This window comes from Nicotiana sylvestris, chromosome 11 (genome assembly GCF_000393655.2).
Source record: "Nicotiana sylvestris chromosome 11, ASM39365v2, whole genome shotgun sequence".
In the NCBI taxonomy this organism is placed as follows: domain Eukaryota; kingdom Viridiplantae; phylum Streptophyta; class Magnoliopsida; order Solanales; family Solanaceae; genus Nicotiana; species Nicotiana sylvestris.
This window is the reverse complement of record NC_091067.1, coordinates 3,949,421-3,974,747: the sequence shown is the minus strand read 5'-3', so window position 1 is coordinate 3,974,747 and position 25,327 is coordinate 3,949,421. Positions and strand designations below refer to the sequence as shown.

The 25,327-nt window shown below is 38.1% G+C and overlaps 2 protein-coding genes across 3 annotated transcripts; one reads left to right on the top strand and one right to left on the bottom strand.

Moving 5' to 3' along the window:
* Positions 1–798: 798 nt before the first annotated feature.
* On the top strand, positions 799–6,658 carry LOC104233215 (uncharacterized). 2 transcript variants are annotated; one of them, XM_009786577.2, is made up of 8 exons: positions 799–987; positions 2,880–3,027; positions 3,110–3,205; positions 4,353–4,440; positions 5,031–5,115; positions 5,233–5,299; positions 5,388–5,477; positions 6,313–6,658. In XM_009786577.2, exons 2-8 carry the CDS (start codon positions 2,917–2,919, stop codon positions 6,358–6,360), a joined length of 585 nt encoding a protein of 194 aa, XP_009784879.1. In that variant the 5' UTR covers positions 799–987; positions 2,880–2,916; the 3' UTR covers positions 6,361–6,658. The 2 variants fall into 2 exon arrangements, with proteins under 2 accessions (XP_009784879.1, XP_009784880.1); XM_009786578.2 differs by having other exon boundaries at positions 834–987; positions 2,906–3,027.
* Positions 6,620–10,228, bottom strand: LOC104233214 (GDSL esterase/lipase At1g58430-like). Its single transcript, XM_009786576.2, has 3 exons — positions 9,557–10,228; positions 8,182–8,437; positions 6,620–7,273 (listed from the first exon to the last, which is right to left on the bottom strand). The coding sequence occupies exons 1-3, from the start codon at positions 10,166–10,168 to the stop codon at positions 7,068–7,070; spliced, it is 1,074 nt and encodes a 357-aa protein (XP_009784878.1). The 5' UTR covers positions 10,169–10,228; the 3' UTR covers positions 6,620–7,067.
* Positions 10,229–25,327: the final 15,099 nt, after the last annotated feature.

Below are 25,327 nucleotides of genomic sequence, written 5' to 3'. Positions count from 1 at the left end.
ACACGCATAGGCTCTAAAACACGTATTTAAACAATTAATTGAGCTAGGAATGATTAAAAGCGACCATGCTAAAATCACGGAACTCGAGAGTGTCTCACACCTTCTCCCGTGTTAACAGAATTCCTTACCTAGTCTTTTGTGTTTCGCAGTCCGTAAAACAGAGTCAATTTCCTCACACCATAATAAATATTCCAAGCGGCGACTCTAACTAAATAAATAATCCTATTTCGATTAATGTCACTTTAATTGGAAAAACTCCTTATTCCTCGGAAAAAGGAGGTGTGACAGCGGTAATCTTTTTGTTCTTGTACATTCATATATCAAGATTTATTAACCTTTTATATCTTTTTTCTATTTTGAAATGGTGTTTTTTTAATTAAAAATTAAATAGATCAAAGTATTACTTAGATTTCATATTTATTTTTTGTGTTTAATTATTAAAATTCGATTAAACTTGAAAATATACATCTCTAAAAAAATTTTAGAGTAAAAAAATATTTATCATGTATTACTAAGAAAAAAATTCTCTTGTAAGAATATTCTAATAGATCATTATAGAGAATCTTAGTAGCTTAGTTGATTAACTATTTGAATTTTTACTTTATTGGTGAGAGTACGATTCCCCAACCTGTAATCCTTTCTCTACCCATACCGATATACAAAGATCAAATCGATGTAGTTAATTTAGTTCGGTTACGATAAAAACAGAACCAACCCGATTCATGTACGCCCTTAAAGCAAAAAGAAAAAAAAAAACTAAACGTTCCATTTGCATTGTAGAGAATATACCTAAAACTAGAAGCAAATGTTATTATAGAAAAATAAAGTTTTATACCGAGGATTTTTTTTCTTAGAAAAGAAAAATCAAACGATTTTTAAGAAAAAGAAAAGGGAGATTCAGTACGAGGTATAATTGAATTCTTACACCAGTTGAGAGGGTTTCCCGCTTGCCACTTCTTGCAACCTCTTTCTCCGGCAAATCCACTTGTAAGTTAAACCCTAATCCCTATTTTGTGCTATTTTTAGTGATAGAATCCGAATTTATGAATTGGTTTTCATTGCTTTTCTCGAAATTAGGTTGTAATGGCTATGTAATTTCTCTCATTAATGTGAGCAATGGCTCTCAAGTCCTTTTTCATACTTCCCCGTGATATTAAAACATCAGTATTTTAGCGTATAAAAAAGTACGTTTGAAATATCTGGGTTAGGTTGCTCACACCTCGACTATTCCACTGGTACCTGTTACCTCCTACCAGAACAGGTATCATATCACTCTGCCTATCAAGGCTAAGGCAGATGTAAAAAGATTACCTACTTAGCTAGCGCTTGGACATAGATTTAGTTGAAACTTGAAAAAAGTTGTGTTGAAAAATAATTTTTAGAAGTTGAAGTTGTGTTTGGTCGTGAAATAATTTTTCTTTCACTTACAAAAACTGCCCTAAACCAATTTTTGGGAACTTGAAATTTTTTAAATTGCCTCCCCCCCCCCCCCCCCCCCCAAAAAAAAAACATGATCATATTTCATAAACAAAATAATGTTTTCAATATTTTTTTGAAATAATGAAGCCAAAATCTATGGCCAAATGGGAGCTTATTGTTTGCCTCCGTTTGGATTTGAACTCGAGACCTCATAGTCAAAGAAATCCATGTTTTTTATGACGGTGCTGTCCTGGTCAGCTTGCTCACACCTCGGCTATTCGACTGGTTACTTGCTACCTCCTGGAAGAGGTACTAGATAACTATGCCTACCAACGCTTAGGTAGATGTGAAGAAATCACCTACTTATTGTTTGCCCCTGCTGGAATTTGAACCCGAGACCTCATGGTCAAAGAAAACCCCGTTTTTGTGAAACTTAGCGGCCACTTATTTTTCTTCTTTGGAGGAAAGAAGAGTTTATGGAAAAAGGGAAAGAAAAATTTAAAAAGAGGAGTCATGTGATAAATACTAGGAGCCGTTACTAGTGGATGGAAAACTTAATTGATGGGTGTATTTTGTTTAACTGTGGGAAGCTTAAAGGATGTTTTGATGTAAGTGACCGTATTTTAAGGATGTAGTTAAAGTTAGAGTGAAGCAATAGAGATAGTTCGGTTGATAAAGAGCTTACTGCCTCGCCCTTTATAGTTGCGATTGTTTTCATGGAATTTTTTTTGTTATTTCTAGTCAAATGGTCAAAAACTCTTATGGGTTCTCTATGAATTTGCATAAATGTTTTCGTGGAACATTTTGATATCTGAAAATATGGAAACAGGTTTCACAATTGCCTTATCTTGATCGTTTTGGTTTGCGCAATCGATTGTGGTTGAGCCATAAGCGCACTCTTAAAATATCTGTTGACACCATCTTGGTGTACTACGAACAAAGTGAAATTCATCGATCGATCGTAAAAATCCATATGTATAGCTTATGCAGTTCTTAGCCGCACTTCATTGTAGATGGACAAAATTGAGACACTATCTCCTCGGCCTTGTGTAGGAATAGTTTAGTTATAGTTCAGCAACTTTTTGGGGAGGAAGATGATGGGTCAATGCATCCACACACAAAACAAGACTGTTTTTCTTTCGACGAACAAACAAGGCAGTCTAGTGTTGCCATATAATCAACTTCTAATCTAGTAGGACAAAAGTTTTTGTTTAATTGATCGTAATTATTATGGATTATATAAATCTTGACAGAGTTATGCGTTATTTGTGTTAGTGAAATAGTCGAACATCCTTGTCGGAGAACAAAATTATTTCCATGTATGCTTGCTTAAAAAGTAAAACAACTTGGTATTGTTTGAAAATGGATCTTTATGAGCCATGTCTGATAGTCTTTCTTTTGCAACTCCATCAATTTTAGCCGCTTCACATGTGTGTATTTTTGTTTGTCAAACTTGGTAGATTTTTTGGTGTACATCTTACTACAGAATAAGGAGGCATGTTTTATTTGAGTGAAATAGAACACACACTGAGATTGCCACCTCATCTCCTAAGCCTTCCACTCAATGAATCAATCAGGGGAGAGCTTGAGGGTCTCTTTGTGGATAAGGTTTATTTTCTTCTCTATTGATTCTGCATTTCTGTTTATTTGGCATCATTACAAGTGGCTAACTTTTGTACAATGATGCAAGGTTATTGCAAATTTGGGCCTTTGCGTCTCCGTTTATGATATTCGCTCCATAGATGGCGGTTTTATCTATGCGGGAGAAGGTGCCTCAACATATACGGTATTGTACTTGTTACTGCAATTAAGTGTACTTTTTTAACTTACATGGATTGAACAAACAAGTGGCATTTTCCCTCCCATTTTCTACTCCCCTTTGATTATTCTGTACCTAGAGCTTGTTGAGACTGTTTCCGCCTTTCTGGGTTAATGTAAAATAGTTTCAGGTGATAAATTCTTTGGCATTATGAGTATCACTGTGCCGTTCTGCGGTTCTGAGAATTGAAAGTGCACTATTTCCTGCTCTATTTCTGATGGGGATTAGGGGATTCATTCCTGGACATAGATCCACACCCACACAACTTCGTCCTAAACTAAATCTCCTCCACTTTCTCAAAAAATAAAAATAAAAAAATAAATCTCCCCCTTCTCTGATCCCCCCTCCCCCCCCCCCCCCCAAAAAAAAATAAAAAAAATAGACAAAATAAAATCTCCCCTCAATTTTCTAAAAGAATAAGAGATGTGTTGAAGTGCAAGTACCTCTGGGCTTTAATTAATCTGTTACTAGCTTCCTTGACACTATCTATATAAAGATCTGATGTCTCACTGATTGGAAAATGTGCTCCAGATCCTTATTGTTGCCTCCTTAGAGGTCAGAGGTAGAAATATAGGTGATATCTAGTAGTTGGGAATAAGTTGTTGTTGCTGTTTGTTGTTGAGGGTCTATCGGAAACAACCTCTCTGCCTTACAGGATAGGGGTAAGATCTGCCTACACACTACCCTCCCCAGACCCCACTTGTGGGATTATATTGGGTTGTTGTCGTTGTTTATATATATGTATGTATTTAACGTATTTTTCACTTTTAATTTATTTGGTATTGATGATGACATGAGTTGAGCTTAAATGAAGATGGGGGGATTCATGTCGCTGACCCCAAACAAAAAGTATCCAATAGTTTCATCCTGTAGATCTGGAAAACTTTCTTTATGCCAAACAAAAAGTATTCTCACTAACAGCCTTAAAATTGTTAAAGGACAATTCCTCACCTTGATACAAGACCAATTAGGTTTTCGAGTCTAATATCATTTGACGAAGCGATTGTTGGATTCTACATAGAGCAATACACTACAAACTAATCAGCTTTCTATTATTTGTAATGTGTACTGTGATCGCATGTTCGTTAATATAGAAAATCATGGTCTTTTGCAGGTCAAGTTTAGACTGATAGTGTTTCGCCCATTTGTAGGAGAAGTAATAGTTGCTAAACTCAAAGAGTCCAATACAGAGGGTTTGCGCTGTAAGGCTTGCAGACTGTTTACAGTTTATTTCTCATGCAATTTTCCTTTGTTGGAGTTTCTGTCATATATGTTCTGAGACATATTTAGCGAAGTATACTATTAGATATTGTTTTTTCCTAATTGTTGCATTCATACTTTTTGACTTAGGAGATCTTTTCCTAATAGTTCGGCGAGCTTGATAGATTAATGAGTATAAGCTTTCGACCCATATTGCAAATACTTTTTACAGGACTCGGCATTATTAATGAAAGCAATTTGACTTATCAGAAAAGAAACATAGTAATGTCCTGAATAGTTGGCGTTATTAATACAAAAAGAAAAAACTTGATGAATATGCATTTTTCTAGTTCAGAAATTACATACAGGGAATATTTTAATTCGGTACTTTCCACTTTAGTTTGGCAGAGGATAGTACGTTTTTTCATCATGAAAGGCTTATTCTCAAGCTATCATTTGCAAAAATCATGCGCTAGTATATATTTTCCTTTTCATTAAGTTTCTTCCATGATATATAAGGCGCATTTTAATGGATAAGGGTAATCTCTCAGAAAAAGGCTTCTTAATGTTCGTTCAATTTTACGTTTGGCAGTGTCACTTGGATTTTTCAATGACATTTATGTGCCCCCACCTCTAATGCCATCTCCATCACGTTCTGAGCCTGATCCTGAGAACAAGTAAGTGTTTTCTTGTATCAACATCTAATTTTGTGGTGCGATTGCATCTACTGCTTGGTCTTTCTCAATCATACATCTTAAGTTTCTTTGCATATGGGTTTTTATTGTCTATTTTAGGAACCAAGTCAGATGGATATGGCAGTTTGAGGGACAAGATGAATATCCTATTGATGGCGTAGATGAGGTTTTTAGACCTAACAACTTTGCTATATTGCACCGGCTTGTCATATGATGTACCCGGAAATTTTGACATTTGATTATATAAACTGCAGATTAGGTTCCAAGTTCATAGTGTTAGTTATCCATCCGTACCTCTTGAGCAAGAAAAAGATTCAAAGCCATTCGCACCAATGGTCATAAAGGTACGTCAAATCTTTTATTCCTTCAGTATATTAAAATTTCCGTTCCTTCAATTAAAATGATATAGTCCCATCGCTATTAGCTGGTTAAGTGGTTGTAATGCCCGAGATGCATTGGATTTCTAGTGCATCTAAACTATGTTGCTTGGACTCTCCGAAAATATTGCCGAGCACGTGTCGGATCCTCCAAAGGTAGTGCATTGTTAGAGGATTCGACACGGGTGCGGCAACATTTTGGAGAGTCTGCGCAACATAGCATCTAAATATGTAAAGGCTTTATTATTGATTGTGGAGAAACTGTTATTAGGTTGTGGAAGCTTATCAAGCTTCCTAAAATATATGCTACTCATAACGAATATATCGTCGAACCATGCTTTTGGCATGCTGTTCATTGTAGATGTGACTTATGTAAACTCTTGATCAGTAATTACACCCGCTCCACTGGTGTGACAACTGCCGTTAAAAATAGGGCGTTAACTCAGTGGTCGATTATAGAGTTTTTGTCGCATCATTTACTTCATTTTTTGCAGTTTGGTGACTTGAAGGTTGAACTTCTGAATTTTTGATTCATATGAGTTTAAATTCTGTTACTCGTTATAAAGGAAAAACACTCTTGCATAAATTGAAACTTCAGCGTTTAATCTTGGAATTTTGGATGACGCAACGTTGTTTTTCAGTCGCACTAAGCAGTATAAAAAATGGAATGCGGATCTTCAATAAGCATGAGTTTGAAAAATTCTCCTATGTTATTATACTTTCTATAGACTGAGGAAAAGCAAGTTTAATTTATGCTTATTTTTATTGATTCTGGCATTTTTTCTTGACTGTACATTACCAGGGATCTCTTGATGCTGATGGTTTAGGACCCATTTCATGGTGGATATAGCAGAAATTACTGTAAACTCTTTGACGAAGGGGAGCCTTGGAACAACGGTAAAGTTGTCTCTGCATGACATATATGTTACGGGTTCGAGCCGTGAAAACATTCACTAATGCTTGTATTAGGGTAGGCTGTCTATATCACACTCTTTAGGGTGCGGTTGTTCCCCGACCCTGCATGAATGCGGGTAGAATCTTTGACAATAAACTATATAATTTATTTTTTGTTGATAGAGAGAAAAACAGTGACTGTAATTTTGTCATCCTTAGAAAGAAGCAAAATGAGCTCTTTGTGTTACTTCAAATCTCTTAGTAGGTCCTCAGTACACTCTTTTCAGAAAGGATGATTCTGCTACTTATGTGTTTCTATTCCTATTTGTAAAATCATTAATCTATAAAATACATGCATCATGATATGCTGCCTACATCAAACCCTCTTGGAATGCGGCCTTTCTCCGGACTCTGCGCAAACGTGGGATGCTTCTGCACCTGACTGCCCTATAAATATATGTATGATTTTGTACATATAGATAAATTCTATTAAAATATTGTCTGTCACACTATATTTCTACCTACACAAGGTAGGGTAAGGTCTGCATACACATTGTCCTCTCCATACCCTATTTGTGGGAATAAATTGAACGCTATTTTCATACATGTGGAAATTAAATCTTAGTACTGAAATTTTTACAAATTTTATTTCAGTATAATAGATCAAAAGCTGCCAACAGTTGAGAATTTTGGGAGAAGCTCCTTCACTAAGTACTCAGTAATGTGGTAATAAGTTGATTCAGTCGGATGAATACTGTCAAAGAAAATATATAGTGAAGTATCTGTACACACAGGAGATTTTGTTGTACACAATGGTCCTGCTTCTAATAATCCAGTTCCACAACAACCTTTTTTAATTTCTTCAAATCCTGTCATAATTATGTAAAACAAAAAGTATTTTTGATTAATAAGAATGAAACAAAAAAACAAGGAAAAAGAAGAAGACAGCTTCTCTAACTGTTGGATAATATTCATGATAAATGCTCAAACGTTTAGAATTATAAGAATTAAGGAGTTATTTAGTTGGGAAACAAGTTATCCTAGGATTAATTATACCGAGATTATTATCCCATCCTCTCATAGGGATAAAAATAACGCTATAATCCCGGGATAACTAATTTCGGGATTAATTATACACGATTTTATCCCAACCAGACATAGGATAAACTAATCTTAAATTTAATCCCGAGATTAATTTTTCATTATCCCTCGTACCAAACGAGCTGTTAAGTGAATGGCATGAAGGCTATCACAAGGTCCACCTTAACATAATTAAATTTCGGTAGAGACAAAAAATACTAGATTATTTTTTCCCATATACCTAAGTCTTGGTTAAGGGAGTTATTTGATACCTGTGTTGACGGTGGGAGATAGCAGGTACCCAATAAATTTAGTCAAAGTGCATGCAAATTGGTCTTTGGTTGAACCAAAAAAAGAAGAAGAAGAATATCAGTGTACCTACCATTACCATATAAGGAATGAACTGAGTTAGAAGCATATGCTTTCTTTAACGATAGCTGGTACCGAACAATCTGAAAGCTATCTAAAAGGCTCAAGATAAATACTACTTCATCCTTATCTACCAAAAACTATGGCAGAGTGGTACTTCTCCATTATTAACCAAAGGTCTCGGATTCGAGACTGGTTATGAAGGTGTCTTTACTAAGGAAGGCTTTTCCCTCAAAGTGAAATTTCGAGCGAGAATTCGAATTAGTTGAATTCTAAAGCAAGTACCGAATATCGGATGAGAAACAAAAAAAAAACATTGAAAGCTTACCATATTCTTGTGGATTATTGATGAGGTCTGCTATAGGAGTGTAGATGTCTGCATACAAGATTTTGCTTCCTGGGAGTTGTGATTGTAAATTTGGCAACAATTTCTCAAGCTTTTGATTATAGAATTGAGAATCTGAATTCTCTTTTTCTAAGCAAATTCTATGAAGTGGAGATTTTGCTGTCATTTGAATTGGAAGACAACCAATTGGAGGCAGCCCACTCACTATAATTTTATGACATCCAAGTTCATAAAGTTCCTGTTAAAATAAGGTAGAATATTGCATGTCACAATAATAATATACAACAACAACATATCCAGTATAATTTCACACGTAGCGTATGAGGAGGATAGTGAGCATGCAGCCTTACCCTTACCTTGTGCTCGTAGAGAGACTATTTTCAATAGACGTTCGGCTCGAAGCAAGCATGCATAATCGCAACAGTATAGAAAAAGAAATACAGTTGTAAAAAAGTCAAAGAAATAGTAACAACAACAGTATAATAGAAAATGAAAATAAAAGCAATATCAGGTAATAATAGAAATGTCACAATATATACGAGTTTAAATGATATGTACTTACGACATAAAAAGCATTTATAAAATTAAATTAATAATGAGGTAATTATAAGTAAATTTGACTATTTGGTGTGTCCTATAAAATGAAACTATAGATCTCTATTAATGTAATGCATGTTTTATGACCTTTTTCTGATAAGTGTGAATCGAATACCAGATGGTTAAACAAAGAAAAATATTGAAGTTAAACTCAATCAAGAATCTGAATTAACAAAAAAACACAAATCCTTTTATTACCGATGGTATTCTGCTCGAGCCAAATTGGTCAGACGATGACTACTTCGCTTATTATTTTAGTAATAAGACACCTATCCCAAAATGAAATGGGATAGAATGGAAAAAACGCGAAGGGCTAACAATATTAAGTCGTTTTTCTTGAGGGGATAGGCTTGTGAAGAAGCAAGCTTATCCCCACCTCGACCGACAACTTGCTAGGTTTCCCCGTCGCTTCTAACCTTTCCCCTTGTCTTTGACCCAAGCTGTATGAGGCAAAAACTCGTCGGTTTTGCTCCTCAGAATAACGCGTATTTTTAGTAGTGTAAAAGGGCAGTCCGGTGCACAAAGCATCTTACATTCATGCAGGGTCCGGGAAGGATCACACCCTTAGAGGTGTAAAAGAGACAACCTACTCTAATGTAGGCATTAATGGCTACTTTCATGACTCGAACCCATGACTTGTAAAACATACATGACGGAGACAACTTTACTGTTGCTCCAAGGCTCCCGTCTAGCAATGTAAAGGATCAATTCAAGAAAAGTGTACATTAAATAAGAAGAGAGGGATGTGATAGATAATAACCTTGACAAAAAATTGCAGCTTGTCTAGCAGAAAATCTTGGTACTCATTCATGTTAAATTCAACCCTTCTTGTTGGAATATCATAAAAATTAAAAATAAAATCATTACTCCCTGAACTAACAATAACCAAAGCACCTTTCACTATTTTTTCAGCTTCTTTTTCTCCAAAATACCCTTTCAATTTCTCCAAATATTCTTTAAAATATTCCAATTGTTTTCTCATTGGAATTACTCCAGAAATTGAACTTGTTAAATCATCATATCCTGAACCAGCTGATGCAAAACAAACCCCAGTTTTTAAATCATTAGCCATTAAATTTGGCTGTAAATATGGTGGCACACCATATTTTTTTAACTTTAATAAAAATGCTAATATATCTGGTACAAGTTTTCCATTTGAAAATCTACCTGTTGGAATAGGGTTATAATAGTCTTTTCCATAGGGTGGGTGATTGCCTTTAAATAGAGTGAATATATAGTTGTTATTTCCAGTATCAACTGTTGAATCACCAAAAACAAGAATTGATGTGAATTTTGGAATGGTTTGGCTTTTAATTGTATAATTACACAATAAAAGGGCTAAGAAGAACAAGAAGAAAGATTTTGGTGCCATGGCTTTAAAAGAATTGAACAAGAATTTATAGTTTTAATATTCCCTCCAAGGGTTCATGGATTTTTGATGGTTTAAAGACATGTGGTTATGCACACAATTGTATTCTATATATAGAGTCATATATTTACTATTTTTTATTTTTTATTTTTAAAAGTAACGTCGTTATGAATGCTTAGTTGTTACATGCCAGTTATCCCTGTGATAACTTTTGTGACATCTCTAGCTTCGAATTCTGAAGGTCTAAAGGATCGTTCGATCACGCTTTTACCGTTCGTTTTCATACTGAAATCAAAATCAAACGAACTTTTACCCTTCTGTTCCATATGAGATTTCTGTTCCCGTTGAGCTCATCTAGAATACGTGTGTTATCTTTTAATAGATGTGCCGCCCCAGCTAAACTCCCCACCTGACAATGTCTTTCATCCTGATCGGCCTGCAAGCCTCGGGTCCCAAAAGAGGGGCAGTGACTCCCCCTCCCTTCCTACTCACAGAATAAGTAAAATAACATTAAAAGCCAAATACAACCAGATCTCTCTATAAGAGCATCGTTTGTTTCGACATTTTGTGATTGCTATAGTGAAGTGTTGTTATTGAGAACATATATTATAACATAATATTAAAAATGATTCCTAAGAAAACTTGACTGTTATAATAAAGGATTGATATAGAGGAAACTGTTATAATCTTTTGTGTGGTGCAATATTGGAAAAAGAAAGATATATGTAAAGGAAATTGTTTCCTAAAAGAAAGTAACAGTAGCAATTTTCTTAAGGAACAGAATTTTGTGATGACTGAATGAAAATGATAGTGTGTGTGTGTATATATATATATATATATATATTCTCCTCTCTTTTAAATTTATTTTAACAAACCAAACAAGAACACAAAGTTTTCCTTGCTTACCTTCCTGCCCTTTGCAGCTTTGCTAGTTATAAATAAATTAAAAGATATATATATATATTTGAATGCTTATTTGATGGATAAAAAAGGTTGCTTTTCTGGATTATTACGTTCTAAGTTTTTTTCCTTTTTGATTACTTCTGAAATTGGCTCAGAATTAAGTTTCATGCATGTGGCAATGTTTTACAGAATACAGTAATCTTAAAGGATTTCTGATTAAGACTTGAGTTTCTTTTATACCTACTATACTGTTAAATTTCTTTTATACCTACTACTATTAAATGTGAAAAAAAAGCTACAATTTCTTCCCTTGCTTTATAAGGAAATGTTTTTTTTTGTACCTACTATATTTACAGCTTGTTTTTTTGGTCATGATGTCCAAAAGATACGGTAAAAACATAGGTCGCTTGATGATAGGCTATAATTGTGTATTTTAGTCGCTTATTACACTCTAATTTACTGCACTTTAATTGAGTTTGAGCTTTAATCGCTAGTGTTTTGCACTAAATATGTGTTTTATGCCTTGTAGGAGTGATTCCGAGCAATGTAGATGTTATGGAATGAATTCAAGTGATTTGGAGCTTTGAAGTCTGAGTAAAAGCCCAAGGAATTAAGCCGGGATCGTGTTCGGGGATCAACGAATGATAGTAATTAAGAACGAAACGGAGAATCGAGCGGGCATACGGCGCATGGTCTAGTAAAATGCACATAGCTTTTCGCTCAGAACTCCTTTGGGCTCCACAATATATCCTTGGAAAGCTATTTGAAAGAGCTACAATTTTCATGTTTTGCATTTTCACAAATTCTCAGTACCGCGCCGCATGGGGCGCCGCAGAGTGTGGCGCAGCAGTGTAAAAGCTGGCCTGACAAGAAAATGCAAGGCTGCTGATAATCTCCACCAGCGCGGCGCAAGGTGCGGTGCAGGGTGCAGTGCACCTGTACAAATTTTACAGAGCCAGAGTCCTATTTCGCGCAGGAAAGGGTGTTTCGTCTGGGCCCGACCCTACTTGGTATAAATACATATAAAAACTATATTTTGAGGACTTTTGAGACAACTTAGACCTAGGGGACTATTTTGAAAGGGAGAAAACGGTTGGAACATTCGTTGGAGGAGGAAATCATTGAGTTCTTCATTCCTTCATCTTTGCTTTGTAATTTGTTTATGCAAAATACCTGGAAAATTGTTGCTACGAACATGAGTGGCTAAGCACTCTAATTTCTAGGGTTGTGGTTGACATGATTATTAACGTTTATTAATTACATCTTCGTTAATTCGGATTATCATCTTGTGGTTGTTTCTCTAATTTTGTGCATAATTGCTTAATTGTCTGGTCAGCAGTTGAGTTCTATTAACTATCTATGCTATGCTTGGGAAAACCATGTTTAAATTAGAGTAGAATTAAAGAGAGTTTGTTTCTAAACCCGTGGCTCGGGGGAAGATTTTACTGTTAGGACAGAAATATACCTAATAATCTTGCTTAATTAAATACCGTATTATATTCGTTCATGATAGACTCAATACCATAGGAATATATGGTTGATATATTGTGGGCAGACGAGTAGTATTATTGAAACATGCTATTCATATAAAAGATCCGATTAATTAGCAACCATAGATAATCTGGAATAACGAGTGTGATTATTGAACTTAATAGGATTGATAAACTAACCACAACCCTGAAATCTTCATCTCCTCTGAATTAAAGTCTCATAATACCCATTTGCATTCTTGTTGATTTAGTTGATATTTGTTTACTTTCCGCAATAGTAGACTAATAGAAGAACATCACTCTTGATTATCTTGGACAATTAGTTGATTTTAGCTTGCTTAGTTAACGATCAATCTAAGACTCTGCGGGTTCGACATCCGACTTTCGAGTCACTTTATTACTTGACGACCACGTATACTTGCGTGTGTGTTTGGTCCCAACAAGTTTTTGGCGTCGTTTCCGGGGACTTAGTTATTGATTGTTTAGTTAAGTTAAGCTTTTATTCGTTATTTGTTCAAGTTTTAATTTTTTTTAGCTTGCTTTATTTGTGATAACGCAGGCTCTTCTCTTGAATGCGAAGGAGTAAAAGCGCAAACAATCTCCTTCATATTGATCCTGAAATCGAACGAACACTTCATAGAGTGTGGAGGGAAGTGGAAGTTAGAACTAGAATTGAAAGAGAGTTGGACATTGTAGTTCAACCACAGCCAATAGAGATAGCAGGTAATGAAGAGCGCCCGGTGATAGAAGCCGCAAGGCCCAATCTGGCTCTTATGACTCAAGCGATTATGAAGCCTGATATCACGGGTCACTTTGAACTTAAACAGTACATGGTACAGCTGATCCAATCCACAAGGCAATATGTAGGTCTATCTCATGAAGACCCGCATAGGCATATTCAGAACTTCCTGGAAATTACAGACACTTACAATTATCCAAACATTTCCAAGGACTATGTCAGGCTGACACTGTTTCCTTTTTCATTGATAGGGGAAGCTAAGAAATGGTTGCAAAAGGAGCACGCAAACTCAATCAATACTTGGGATGATCTAGAAAGGAAATTCTTAATCAAGTTTTTTCCCACTAAGAAGACAAAGTCGCTGAGGAGCCAGATTTTTGGGTTTCAACAACGAGATGGCGAGACTCTTCGTCAAGCTTGTTAAAGATACAAGAAGCTACTTAGAGACTGCCCACATCATTGTCATACTGATGAGGTATTGGGTCACACTTTCGTTGATGGGTTGGACGAGGCATTAAAGATGAATCTTGACTCAGCATGTGGGGGTTAGTTGCATGGCAAGACCGTATAGTGAGATCCATATCCTGCTAAACAATTTCACTACTCATGATAATAGTTGGCAAGGAGATGGGGAACCACAAAGAGCACTTAAACAAAAGGCAGCAAGTGTGATTGAGCTTGATAATTTCTCAGCCATGAGGGTAGATATAGCGAGATTAGCAAATCAGATGAATAAAATGACAATGCACCAAGTGTCACACCTCCTTTTGCGCGCCCTGCCCCGAAGGGTAAAAATGCGCGAGGGGAGTTTTTCCAATTTAAGTGACAATATTCGAAATGGGATTATTTATTTAATTCAGAGTCGCCACTTGGGAAAGGTTTGGCTTTTGGTGTCCCAAGTCACCGATTTATCTTGAATCCCAAATCGAGGAAATTTTCGACTTTTCCAAATGAAGTCTGCGAACCAGAAATTCTAAGTAAGGAATTCTGTTGACCCGAGGGAAGGTGTTAGGCACCCTCGAATCCCGTGGTTCTAGCACGGTCGCTTAAATTGTTATAATGGCTAAATATCTGATTTAAATACATGTTGTGACTTATGTGCTTTTATTAAGTTTAAACCGCTTTTATTATTATCATTTATTTTTATAGAATTGCAACGTCGTGAAAATGCATCTCGAACCACGTCACAATCAATGCACCCGTGGTCGTCGACACATTTTGACTCCGTTGAGATTTGGATTTGGGTCACATCAATGCGCACCCGTGTTTAAGAAGGTTAAATTATTAAAAGGTGCGCCTAAAGCAACTAGCGTATTGTTATTTTGGGAAGGCCGTAAAATTCGCTAAACGGCCTGTCCCGAATTCTAAGTATTTTAATGTATACATTTAGAGGGCCCCGCAGCTTGTGCATTTTTGTTTGTCGAGGCTCGTCTCAATTTTATTTAAGAGGATAAACCTATAGTGACTACATTTCTATCGTGTTTGTCTCTAATAAAATGAAAGAAAGATGATTGCATGCTAATTACATGCTTGACCAACTTCGGATTCTTATTTGATTATCTGATTAGTTGTTTATGAGGCGTGAATTGTTTTGTGCCTTATTTCATGGATGAACATGTTGTTAAATTGTCAGGGGAAATTAATATACAAGATCAATAGAACTGCTAAAAGCTTATGATAAATGTTCTTCAGATCCGAGTTTGAAACTCGCTTATTTAAACCAGGTCAGTGGAATTAACTTGTCGGAAACTATTACTAATAGAGTTTGAACAGGATCATGTGAACTGCCTAAAAAGATCCAATAAAACTACATCATATCTGGCAAGATTAAGGCATTCTGTTCTATACATGCAGAATATTAGTCGAAAGGTTATCTAATTATCTGTGTGCCAAAACACTCATACATTCCTTATCAGACAACCCACTAAACAACTGAAATCACAATTTAAGACGAACTAAGCTGCAATTAAGTACAAGGCTGCCTAATGTGTTTCTTTATTGAATTACAAACTAAACAAATTACACAAATCTAATAACATTCGTAAAAACTGTAACTGCAGCAAGCGAATGATTAAACTCCCGCATATCTTTTATTTCATGCTTTCATTGTTACATCAGATGCAAAGTTCTAGTATGTACCTGGATGTTGGATACAACAGAAGAAGCAAGGGGTCAGTAGAGCAGTAGAAGCAATATCAAACAGCAGCAGTGACAGCAGGTAACAAATAGAACAAAATCCCAGTGCAAGAGGCAACTAGAGCCGATGGAAAAAATGGCAGAATGACAGCAATGACCAGTAGTATAGAAACAGAAATCCAGACAATCCAATTCCAAGAGAATCAACCAATGCAAACCAACCAATAAACTTAGCTGATACTTGAAAGAAAACAGAACTGACTGAATAGGTTGAACAAACTGAGAATCGAACAAACAGCAGGAAGAAAACAGTTTCTGATTTCTGTATGTTTTTCTCCCTCGTATGTGTGTCTGTATAAGCACCTCTATTTTTCTCTCACTATCTCTTTTCTTTTCAAAATCCAGTGCCCATTTTCAGTTTTGAAATCTACTTGAGTTATCAAGAAGAATTCTTTTCCAGTTTTCTGTTTTTCAGAACTCTTATTATCAATGTTCAGTCTGAGTTCCCTATGTGTATCTGTGTCTCCCCCTTCTCTATGTTTTCTTCCCCCCTCTTATAAGCCTAAAACTCAGCCCCTTAACAGCCTGTTCATCAATCAGAAAACCCCTCCCATGTGCTGTCTTCTTTTTAGTTTCCACTTACTATTTAAATAAAAAAACACCACCATGATATTCCCTGGCAGACTTACCTTTTAAGTAAGGTTTATTATTTCTGAACTAAAGCGGAATATGGGCAGCAGAATATAATCTGACAGCATATGCTGTCAAACTATTTTAAACTTAACAGAGGCCTTTATGCACATGTTGTGCACAAGTGCACATGAAGTGCACATGCCCTCCAATTCTGACTGCAACTAAACAAAACCAATCCTTTTATATTTCTGATTCAAATACATCAATTATAAGTAGCTATAGTTGATTCTCAATTTGATTCAAACAATGTTCAGCAAGACAAATCAAACTGTTACCATTCAAACAGCTAAAGCTATTCGACGATATGTATCGAATCGACTATACTAATTACAACATATACAATCAAAGCCAAGGATTAGAATCAAACAGTATTGCACCAAGGGTTCAGATTGCACTGTCAACACAGAGGTTAACTTGGAGATTGATTACTCAAACAATTTCAATTCAGTCGATTATGCAGTTTACATACACACACATTATCGGTGAATGAGGAAACATTTGACCAAATACAGAGGTCCAGGAAAGGTGTACAAAACAGTTGGTAAAATTCAAAACACAAATTAAACAAGACGTTTGGCCATACGAACAGACCTTTAACAAACACACGAACTGAAATAAAGAAGAGAAAACAAACTTACCTTAAAATCTTTGAAAGAAAAATCAGCTTGTGTTTGAACAAACCCTTCTTAAGGTTGAACGGACTTTAATCGAAGTGTTTCTCAAATGAGAAACACTTCGATTAAGGTCCATTAGACCCTAATCTCTTGGCTTAAATAGACACGGACCATGCTTGGGGTTTCTAGGGTTCGTAGACGGTAGATTTGGGACTTGGGCTTCCATGGTTAAATTCGGACCAAACCAAGCATAGTTTGGTTACGAGGGGGTCCGGGGACTGTCTGGTGTGAAACTGGGGTCAATTGGTGTAAGTCAGGTTCTGACTCGAATCTTCAAATGAAGATTCGAGAAGGTGGGAGGGGATTCGAGCTAAGTGGCTGGTGGATTTGGGTTCAGGATGGTGAGGAGTGTCTATGGTGTTAAGGTGAGGGCCACCGGCGTTCATGCCGCCGGGATTAACGGTGAGGGGAAAAGAGGGCGGCTAGGGTTCAAAGGGGGTGGTCTGTGAAGACGAAGAAAGGTAGGGGGTGTTTGGATGGGGCGTGAGGTATGGTTATAGGCTTATATAGTTAGTGAGGGGTCGATTTCTGGCCGTTGGATGGGGTGAGATGAAGGGTCAGGATCTTTTGGCTGGTAGGGAACGGTGTCGTTTCATCCTAAAGGGGTTTGGGTCGGTCCAGGTGGAATGGGTCGGGTTCATCAGTGGGTATGGGGAATGTGATCTTGGCCGTTGATCAATCTGAGATCAACGGCCTAGATCAGACTCGATCACTACGACGTCGTTTGGACGCTCTGGACGTCAGCTGGTGTGGACCGGGTACACATGGGGTTTTGGGTTTGATTTTGGGCCTCGAATTAAAACGAAAATAGGCCCAAACTGATTTCAACCCAATTCTGCACTCTCTTTTTATTATATTTTTTATTTTAAAACAAAACCTAAGTAAATCAAATTAAAATTCATTAATTAAACACTTAATACAATTATTTGCACACATATATTAAAATATTTAAAGCAAGTAAAATTAAACAAAACAACAATCACGGACAAAGATGCATATTTATGATTTTTCTATTTAATAACCGGATTACGGTTCAAACTGCACATGACACACACATTTTTTGTATTTTGTTTTAATAATAAAAAAAATGGACAAAAATCATAGATAATTAATAAAATGCCACGTGAAAAATCCAAAAATTGTACAGCAAGGCCGATCGCTATTATTTTTTGTTTCTTTTGGAGTGATTGTCGCGTAAAACAAAAATCACGTGCTCACAGCTGCCCCTCTTTGTTCGGAAGCACGAAGAGTTTTCGTGCAAAGATAAAGTGAGCGGATATGAGCGATTTTTGCCTATGGACTACTCCGTGTGAAGCATGTTTTGAAAGATCTGACCGAATCTTTGCTTCGAAGATTTCCTACATATCCTGGGCTAAACAGGAATCAGGTCAATGTAGTTCGGGAAATTCTTGATAGCTGGGACTACCATGGGATTGCAATGCTTGCTGTTATTGCTGTCGATGTTGTCACCGTTGCTTTACTGACCGCCTTATTACAACCAAAGAAAGATTGAAACTGAACTAAATACTTATATGCATGTCAACTGCTAGTTACAAAATCCCTATCTATGATTCTTTTGCGACTTGATCTTGGGTCTTAGCTGATTTTGCTTGGAGACTCCGATCCGAATCTTGATGCTTGCGAGTTGTAGGTGCTTGTTTAATCTCTAGGATACTGAGTGAGACGCGACTGGCATAGTTCGGGACCTTAATAAAATCTTGGAGCGATCCGCCTTCCATTTTCTCCGGTATCTCGGGACATCTTCTTTTTGTCTTTTTCTTCTTTGATTCTGAGTTGAGACTCATCCCGTGGGTCGTTTCGATCTGTGTGGCTCGAGGTTAGACCTGCGGGGAAAAACAAACGAACGAAATTTTCTGCTCCAGTTTCACTAGGAAAATTTCGTGAATTATTCGCCAGGAAGTTCATAAAATTGGTGAAAGAGGATATGAATGCTCAGTTCAGGGTTGGAGCCCTAATACCGACTAGCTAGGGAGAAGTTCAGTTTAGAGTTGAAACTCTAATGCTGACCAACTGGGAAAAGTTCAGTTTAGGATTGGGGCTCTAATGCTGACTAAAGGAAAAGTTCAGTTTAGGATTTTAAAACCCTAATGCTGACTGAAAGGAAAAGTTCAGTTTAGGGTTTAAAACCCTAATACTGACTAAATGGAAAAGTTCAGTTTAGGGTTTAAAACCCTAATGTTGATTAACAGGAAAAGTCCAGTTTAGGGTTTAAAACCCTAATGCTGACTAAAGGAAAAAGTTCAGTTTAGGGTTTAAAAACCCTAATGCTGACTGGCTGGAAAAGTTCAGTTTAGGGTTTAAAACCCTAATGCTGACTAAATGGAAAAGTTCAGTTTAGGGTTTAAAACCCTAATGCTGACTAAATGAAAAGTTCAGTTTAGGGTTTAAAACCCTAATGCTGATTGAAGGAAAAGTTCAGTTTAGGGTTTAAAACCCTAATGCTGATTAACAGAAAAAGTTCAGTTTAGGGTTTAAAACCCTAATGCTGACTAAAGGAAAAAGTTCAGTTTAGGGTTTAAAACCCTAATGCTGACTGGCTGGAAAAGTTCAGTTTAGGGTTTAAAACCCTAATGCTGACTGAATGGAAAAGTTCAGTTTAGGGTTTAAAACCCTAATGTTGATTGAATGAAAAGTTCAGTTTAGGGTTTAAAACCCTAATGTTGATTGAAGGAAAAGTTCAGTTTAGGGTTTAAAACCCTAATGCTGATTAACAGAAAAAGTTCAGTTTAGGGTTTAAAACCATAATGCTGACTAAAGGAAAAGTTCAGCTGAAGGAAAGAGTTCAGTTTAGGGTTTAAAACCCTAATGCTGACTAAACGGGAAAAGTTCAGTTTAGGGTTTTAAAACCCTAATGCTGATTGAAGGCAAGAGTTCAGTTTAGGGTTTAAAACCCTAATGCTGACTTAAAGGGAAGAAGTTCAGTTTAGGGTTTAAAACCTAATGCTGACTGCATGGAAAAGCTCAGTTTAGGGTTTAAAACCCTAATGCTGACTAGCTGGAAAAGTTCAGTTTAGGGTTTAAAACCCTAATGCTGACTGGCTGGAAAAGTTCAGTTTAGGGTTTAAAACCCTAATGCTGACTAAAGGAAAAATTCAGTTTAGGGTTTAAAACCCTAATGCTGACTGCATGGAAAAGTTCAGTTTAGGGTTTAAAACCCTAATGCTGGCTGAATGGAAAAGTTCAGTTTAGGGTTTAAAACCCTAATGCTGACTGCATGGAAAAGCTCAGTTTAGGGTTTAAAACCCTAATGCTGGTTAAAGGAAAGAGTTCAGTTTAGGGTTTAAAACCCTAATGCTGACTAAAGAAAAAAGTTCAGTTTAGGGTTTAAAACCCTAATGCTGACTGAAAGGGAAGAGTTCAGTTTAGGGTTTTAAAACCCTAATGCTGACTGAAAGGAAAAGTTCAGTTTAGGGTTTAAAACCCTAATGCTGACTAAATGAAAAAGTTCAGTTTAGGGTTTAAAACCCTAATGCTGACTAAATGGAAAAGTTCAGTTTAGGGTTTAAAACCCTAATGCTAACTGAAGGGAAAAGTTCAGTTTAGGATTTAAAATCCTAATGCTGACTGAAGGAAAAGTTCAGTTTTGGGTTTAAAACCCTAATGCTGACTAAATGGAAAAGTTCAGTTTAGGGTTTAAAACCCTAATGCTGACTGGTTGGGGGTAAAGTTCGAGAATGCTAGCTAACCTCTTTTTTTTTTTGGATTTTCTTGTTTTAGTAGAAGATAAAAGGGAGTCTCGTGGAAACTTACCTTTCGAGTGAGTTCCTTATTGCCAAAATATTTCTGTACCCATGTACCTTCTTCTTTGGGCGACACCTTCTTCTTGCACGGTTGTCTTGGATTATACCTGTTTCAACTTTTCAGACAAAGAACAATTGTTAGTTCGGAAATGACTGTCGGTTCGATGACCTTGATCGTTCCCAGTTGCTTTGTTACGTCCTTATTTCTGTTGCGAAGTCCTGCCATTGATTGGATTCAAATGGCGAAACCCTTTAGACTGCTCAGGCTTGTATTTCCAGATTCTGTGATGATTTGCCTCGTAAGGCTATTTTTTTTATTTTTTTTTTGTGTCCCGTTTTGCTTGGAGATTCTCAACGGGGATTTTATTGGAGGTATTCTATGGGGATTCGTACAAAAGGAAACTCTGTGGGGGAATATTTACAAAGTGGATTCTTTGTGTGGATTTTTGTACAACGGGGCATGCTGGGGATTTGTTTCAAAGCGGGCTTTCTAGGATTTGTTGGGGTAAGCTTGTTGGGAAATTTTTACAAAGGGACTCGCTAGGGATGTGATGGGGATTTGTGTCTCATTTTTTTTATTTTTTATTTTTAAACAAAGGGAAGAACCTGTGGGGATCTGTACAAGGGAAAATCTGTGTGGATTTCGTTGGAGCAGACCTTTTGGGGAATATTTACAAAGTGGATTCTTTGTGCGGATTCGTACAAAGGGAAGCCCTGTGGGGATTTGTCCGAGGCGGACTTGCTGGGGAAATTTCTCTCTTTCCTCTTTACTTCGAACGCCGTCAAACATCATGATTCATCAGGTTTGGACAGGCGTACCAACGAAACAAGGTGTTTTCCTTCATGAAACGGAATTCCGTGCAACCAAACCTGCCACATGTCCTTTCCGGTATATCTAGAACTTGGGGTTAAACATGAAAGAGATTCGAAGAAAAACAAAGAAAAGATAAAACAAATTTCAGAAAAGGAGTGCCCCTTCGGGACGAGAAAGACTTATCTGAGGAAGATAATGCTGGCTTTAAATGACATGACATGCTCTTTGGATTGGACGCCTGACCTTCCATGAGCTTGTGTTTCCCTGAACCAAAACGGATCTGTGATTCCAAACCGGTGGAACTTTGCCGAGACCTCCTTGGGTAGAGTCATTCTTTCGGCCAACAGTGCCCTTTACGGGTTTTCGCTGGCTGACCTCTCTCATTTCTCTTTCTGTCATCGCTTGATAGCACTCTTTGTGAGTTTTTACTAAACAAGCTCTCTCATTTCGGTCTCTCTACTCCCGTCGCCTCGCGGTGCCCGAAGGTTTTCACCGACGAGACTCTCTCATTTTATCTCTCTCAATTTACGGTGTAACGGTCTCCATTTGTGACGTTTTTTGGTTCCCCGTTACCTTTGGTAATTGTGGTTCTGGAAGGCTTGTGTTTGGCAAAGAAAAGTAGATGATCTAAACCGCTTGACGTGCCCCGGTTTCAATTTCAGGGTGAATGGGATTTTATTGTTGGTGCGACTGAACCTTAGGGAGAGGCTGCCTACGTATCCTTTCGGAATCAAGTCAAACGTAGTTCAGGGGTCTCAATCAATGTTTTTTTTTTGTAAAGTCGCCGAAGGGATGTGTCCGGCTCAAAGGGCTTGTAGAGAGAGTCGGTAGTGGGAATAAAACCTTCAGCATTTCAAATGTGTCAGGATCGCCGAGGCGTCACTCAGACGTAGTATCTCTTGACTGCATCTGCATTTACTGTTGTTTCGGGGTCATTTCCTTCGATATCACCTAGATACAATGCTCCTCTCGGCAATATTTTTCTGATGATGTATGGGCCTTTCCAATTTGGAGTAAATTTCCCTTTCGCTTCCTGGTGATGTGGCAGAATACGCCTCAGTACCAGCTGACCTACCTCGAAATTCCTGGGTCGGACTTTCTTGTTGTAAGCGCGGGCCATTCTTTACTGGTACAACTGTCCGTGACAAACCGCGGCCATTCGCTTCTCATCGATCAAAATCAATTGCTCTAACCGAGTCCTGACCCACTCGCTGTCTTCAATTTCTGCTTCAACAATGGTTCGAAGCGAAGGATTTCTACTTCTGCTGGTATCACAGCCTCGGTCCCATAAACCAAAAGATAAGGAGTTGCTCCTACTGACGTGCGTACCGTAGTACGGTACCCCAACAACGCAAATGGTAACTGCTCATGCCACTGTCGGGAACTTTGGATCGTTTTCCTCAAAATCTTCTTGATGTTTTTGTTCGCCGCTTCCACAGCACCATTGGCCTTCGGCCGATAAGGAGTAGAATTCCTATGCGTTATCTTGAATTGCTCGCATACATCTCCCATCAAGTGACTGTTCAAGTTTGATGCGTTATCTGTAATGATAGTCGCAGGAATACCGAAACGACAGATAAGATTTGAGTGTACAAAATCCACTACATCTTTTTTAGTGACCGACTTGAGAGTGACAGCCTCTACCCATTTTGTGAAGTAATCGATGGCAACCAGTATAAATCTGTGTCCATTCGAAGCCTTTGGCTCCATTGGTCCAATGACGTCCATGCCCCAAGCGACAAATGGCCAAGGTGCAGACATGGGATGCAGTTCCGTGGGAGGTGCAGGAATCAAATCACCGTGCACCTGACACTGATGACACTTCCGAACGAAGCTAAAGCAGTCCTTTTCCATGGTCATCCAGTAATAACCTGCTCGAAGGATTTTCTTCGCTAAGACATACCCGTTCATGTGAGGTCCGCACACACCTGCGTGTACTTCGTGCATGATCTTTCTCGCCTCCTCGACGTCGACACATCTTAGGAGGTTGAGGTCCGGGGTCCTCTTGTACAACAATTCACCGCTCAGAAAGAAACCACTTGCATGTCGCCTAATGGTTCTCTTTTGATCTCTAGTAGCATGCTCGGGGTATTCTTGCGTCTTCAAGAACCTCTTGATGTCATGGTACCAAGGCTGCGTATTTGATCCCGCCTCGATTACATTGCAGTAACCGTGTCTTTCCCTGATTTGGATTTCCAAAGGATCGACGTGGGCGTTGCCCGGGTAGGGTAGCATTGAAGCCAGAGTAGCAAGTGCATCTGCCAGTTCATTGTGACTCCTCGGGATATACCTGAATTCTATTGATTTAAAACGCTTGCCGAGATCTTCCACGTGCTGTCGGTAAGGGATAAGTTTGACATCCCGAGTTTCCCATTCACCTTGGGCTTGCCGGATAATCAGGTCAGAATCTCCCATAATCAGTAAGTCTTCGACATCCTGATCGATCGCCATATGCATGCCCATAATGCAGGCTTCATACTCAGCTGTATTGTTTGTGCAAAAGAAACACAGTCTAGTTGTGGCGGGATAATGCTGACCAAAAGGCGAAATCAAAATTGCCCCTATCCCTACACCTTTGGCATTCACGGCTCCATCAAAGAACATCTTCCAAACATGAGCGTCCTCCGAGACCACTTCTACGGTGTTTACTTATTCATCGGGAAAGTAGGTACTCAATGGCTGGTATTCCTCATCGACCAGATTTTCGGCCAAGTGATCTGCTAGCGCCTGGGCTTTCATTGCCGTGCGAGTAACATAGACTATGTCGAATTCGGTAAGCAAGATTTGCCACTTAGCCAGTCTTCCAGTAGGCATTGGTTTCTGAAATATATACTTCAGAGGATCCAACCTGCTTATGAGGAAGGTAGTGTGAGCTTGAAGATAATGTCTCAGCTTTTGAGCAACCCATGTCAGAGCACAACAGATTTTTTCCAGCAGAGTGTATTTGGCCTCATAGCCAGTGAATTTCTTGCTCAAGTAGTAGATTGCTTGTTCCTTCTTTCCGGTTATGTCATGTTGTCCGAGGATGCAACCGAAGGAGTTTTCCAAGACTGTCAGATACAAGAACAGCGGTCTCCCTGGCTTTGGGGGGGACCAAAACTGGGGGATTTGAAAGGTATTCTTTGACCTTATCAAAGGCTTCTTGACACTCAGCTGTCCATTTGATCGCCGCATCTTTCCTTAACAGCTTGAATATGGGCTCACACGTGCTTGTCAGCTGGGCAATAAATTGACTGATGTAGTTCAACCTGCCTAACAAACTCATCACGTCTTTCTTCGTTCTTGGGGGAGGTAGATCTCTGATGGATTTTATCTTAGTTGGATCTAGTTCGATACCTCTCCTGCTTACGATGAAGCCCAAAAGTTTGCCCGACGGAACTCCGAAAGCACATTTGGCTGGGTTCAGCTTCAAGTCATACTTCCTTAATCTCTCGAAGAATTTCCTCAAGTCTTGGATGTGATTATCCTGCGTCCTGGACTTGACTATCACGTCGTCCACGTACACCTCTATTTCCTGATGCATCATGTCATGAAAAATGGCAGTCATGGCCCTCATGTAAGTAGCCCCAGCATTCTTCAAACCAAATGGCATGACCCGATAACAGTAGGTGCCCCAAGGCGTGGTGAAGGCAGTTTTCTCGGCGTCCTCTTCATCCATCAATACCTGATGATACCCAGCGTAACAATCTACGAAAGACTGTATCTCATGTTTGGCGCAATTATCAACGAGGATGTGGATGTTGGGCAGTGGGAAATTATCTTTGGGACTTGCTCTATTCAAATCTCGGTAATCTACACATACCCGAGTCTTCCCGTCCTTTTTCGGTACTGGAACCATATTTGCCAACCATGTTGTATACTGGACTACCCGAATCACTCCCATTTTCAATTGTTTAGTGATCTCCTCTTTAATCTTATCACTGACCTCAGTTTTGTACTTTTGTTGCTTTTG

Excerpts from the sequence above, each read along its gene's own strand:
- LOC104233214 (XM_009786576.2), bottom strand. The coding sequence starts at position 10,168 with ATGGCACCAAAATCTTTCTTCTTGTTCTTCTTAGCCCTTTTATTGTGT. Across the intron at positions 8,438-9,556 it reads AGCTGCAATTTTTTGTCAAG|GAACTTTATGAACTTGGATG; the intron begins GTTATTATCTAT and ends TTATTTTAACAG. Across the intron at positions 7,274-8,181 it reads CAATAATCCACAAGAATATG|GATTTGAAGAAATTAAAAAA; the intron begins GTAAGCTTTCAA and ends TAATTATGACAG.
- LOC104233215 (XM_009786577.2), top strand. The coding sequence starts at position 2,917 with ATGTTTTATTTGAGTGAAATAGAACACACACTGAGATTGCCACCTCAT. Across the intron at positions 3,206-4,352 it reads AAGGTGCCTCAACATATACG|GTCAAGTTTAGACTGATAGT; the intron begins GTATTGTACTTG and ends GGTCTTTTGCAG. Across the intron at positions 5,300-5,387 it reads CTATTGATGGCGTAGATGAG|ATTAGGTTCCAAGTTCATAG; the intron begins GTTTTTAGACCT and ends TATAAACTGCAG.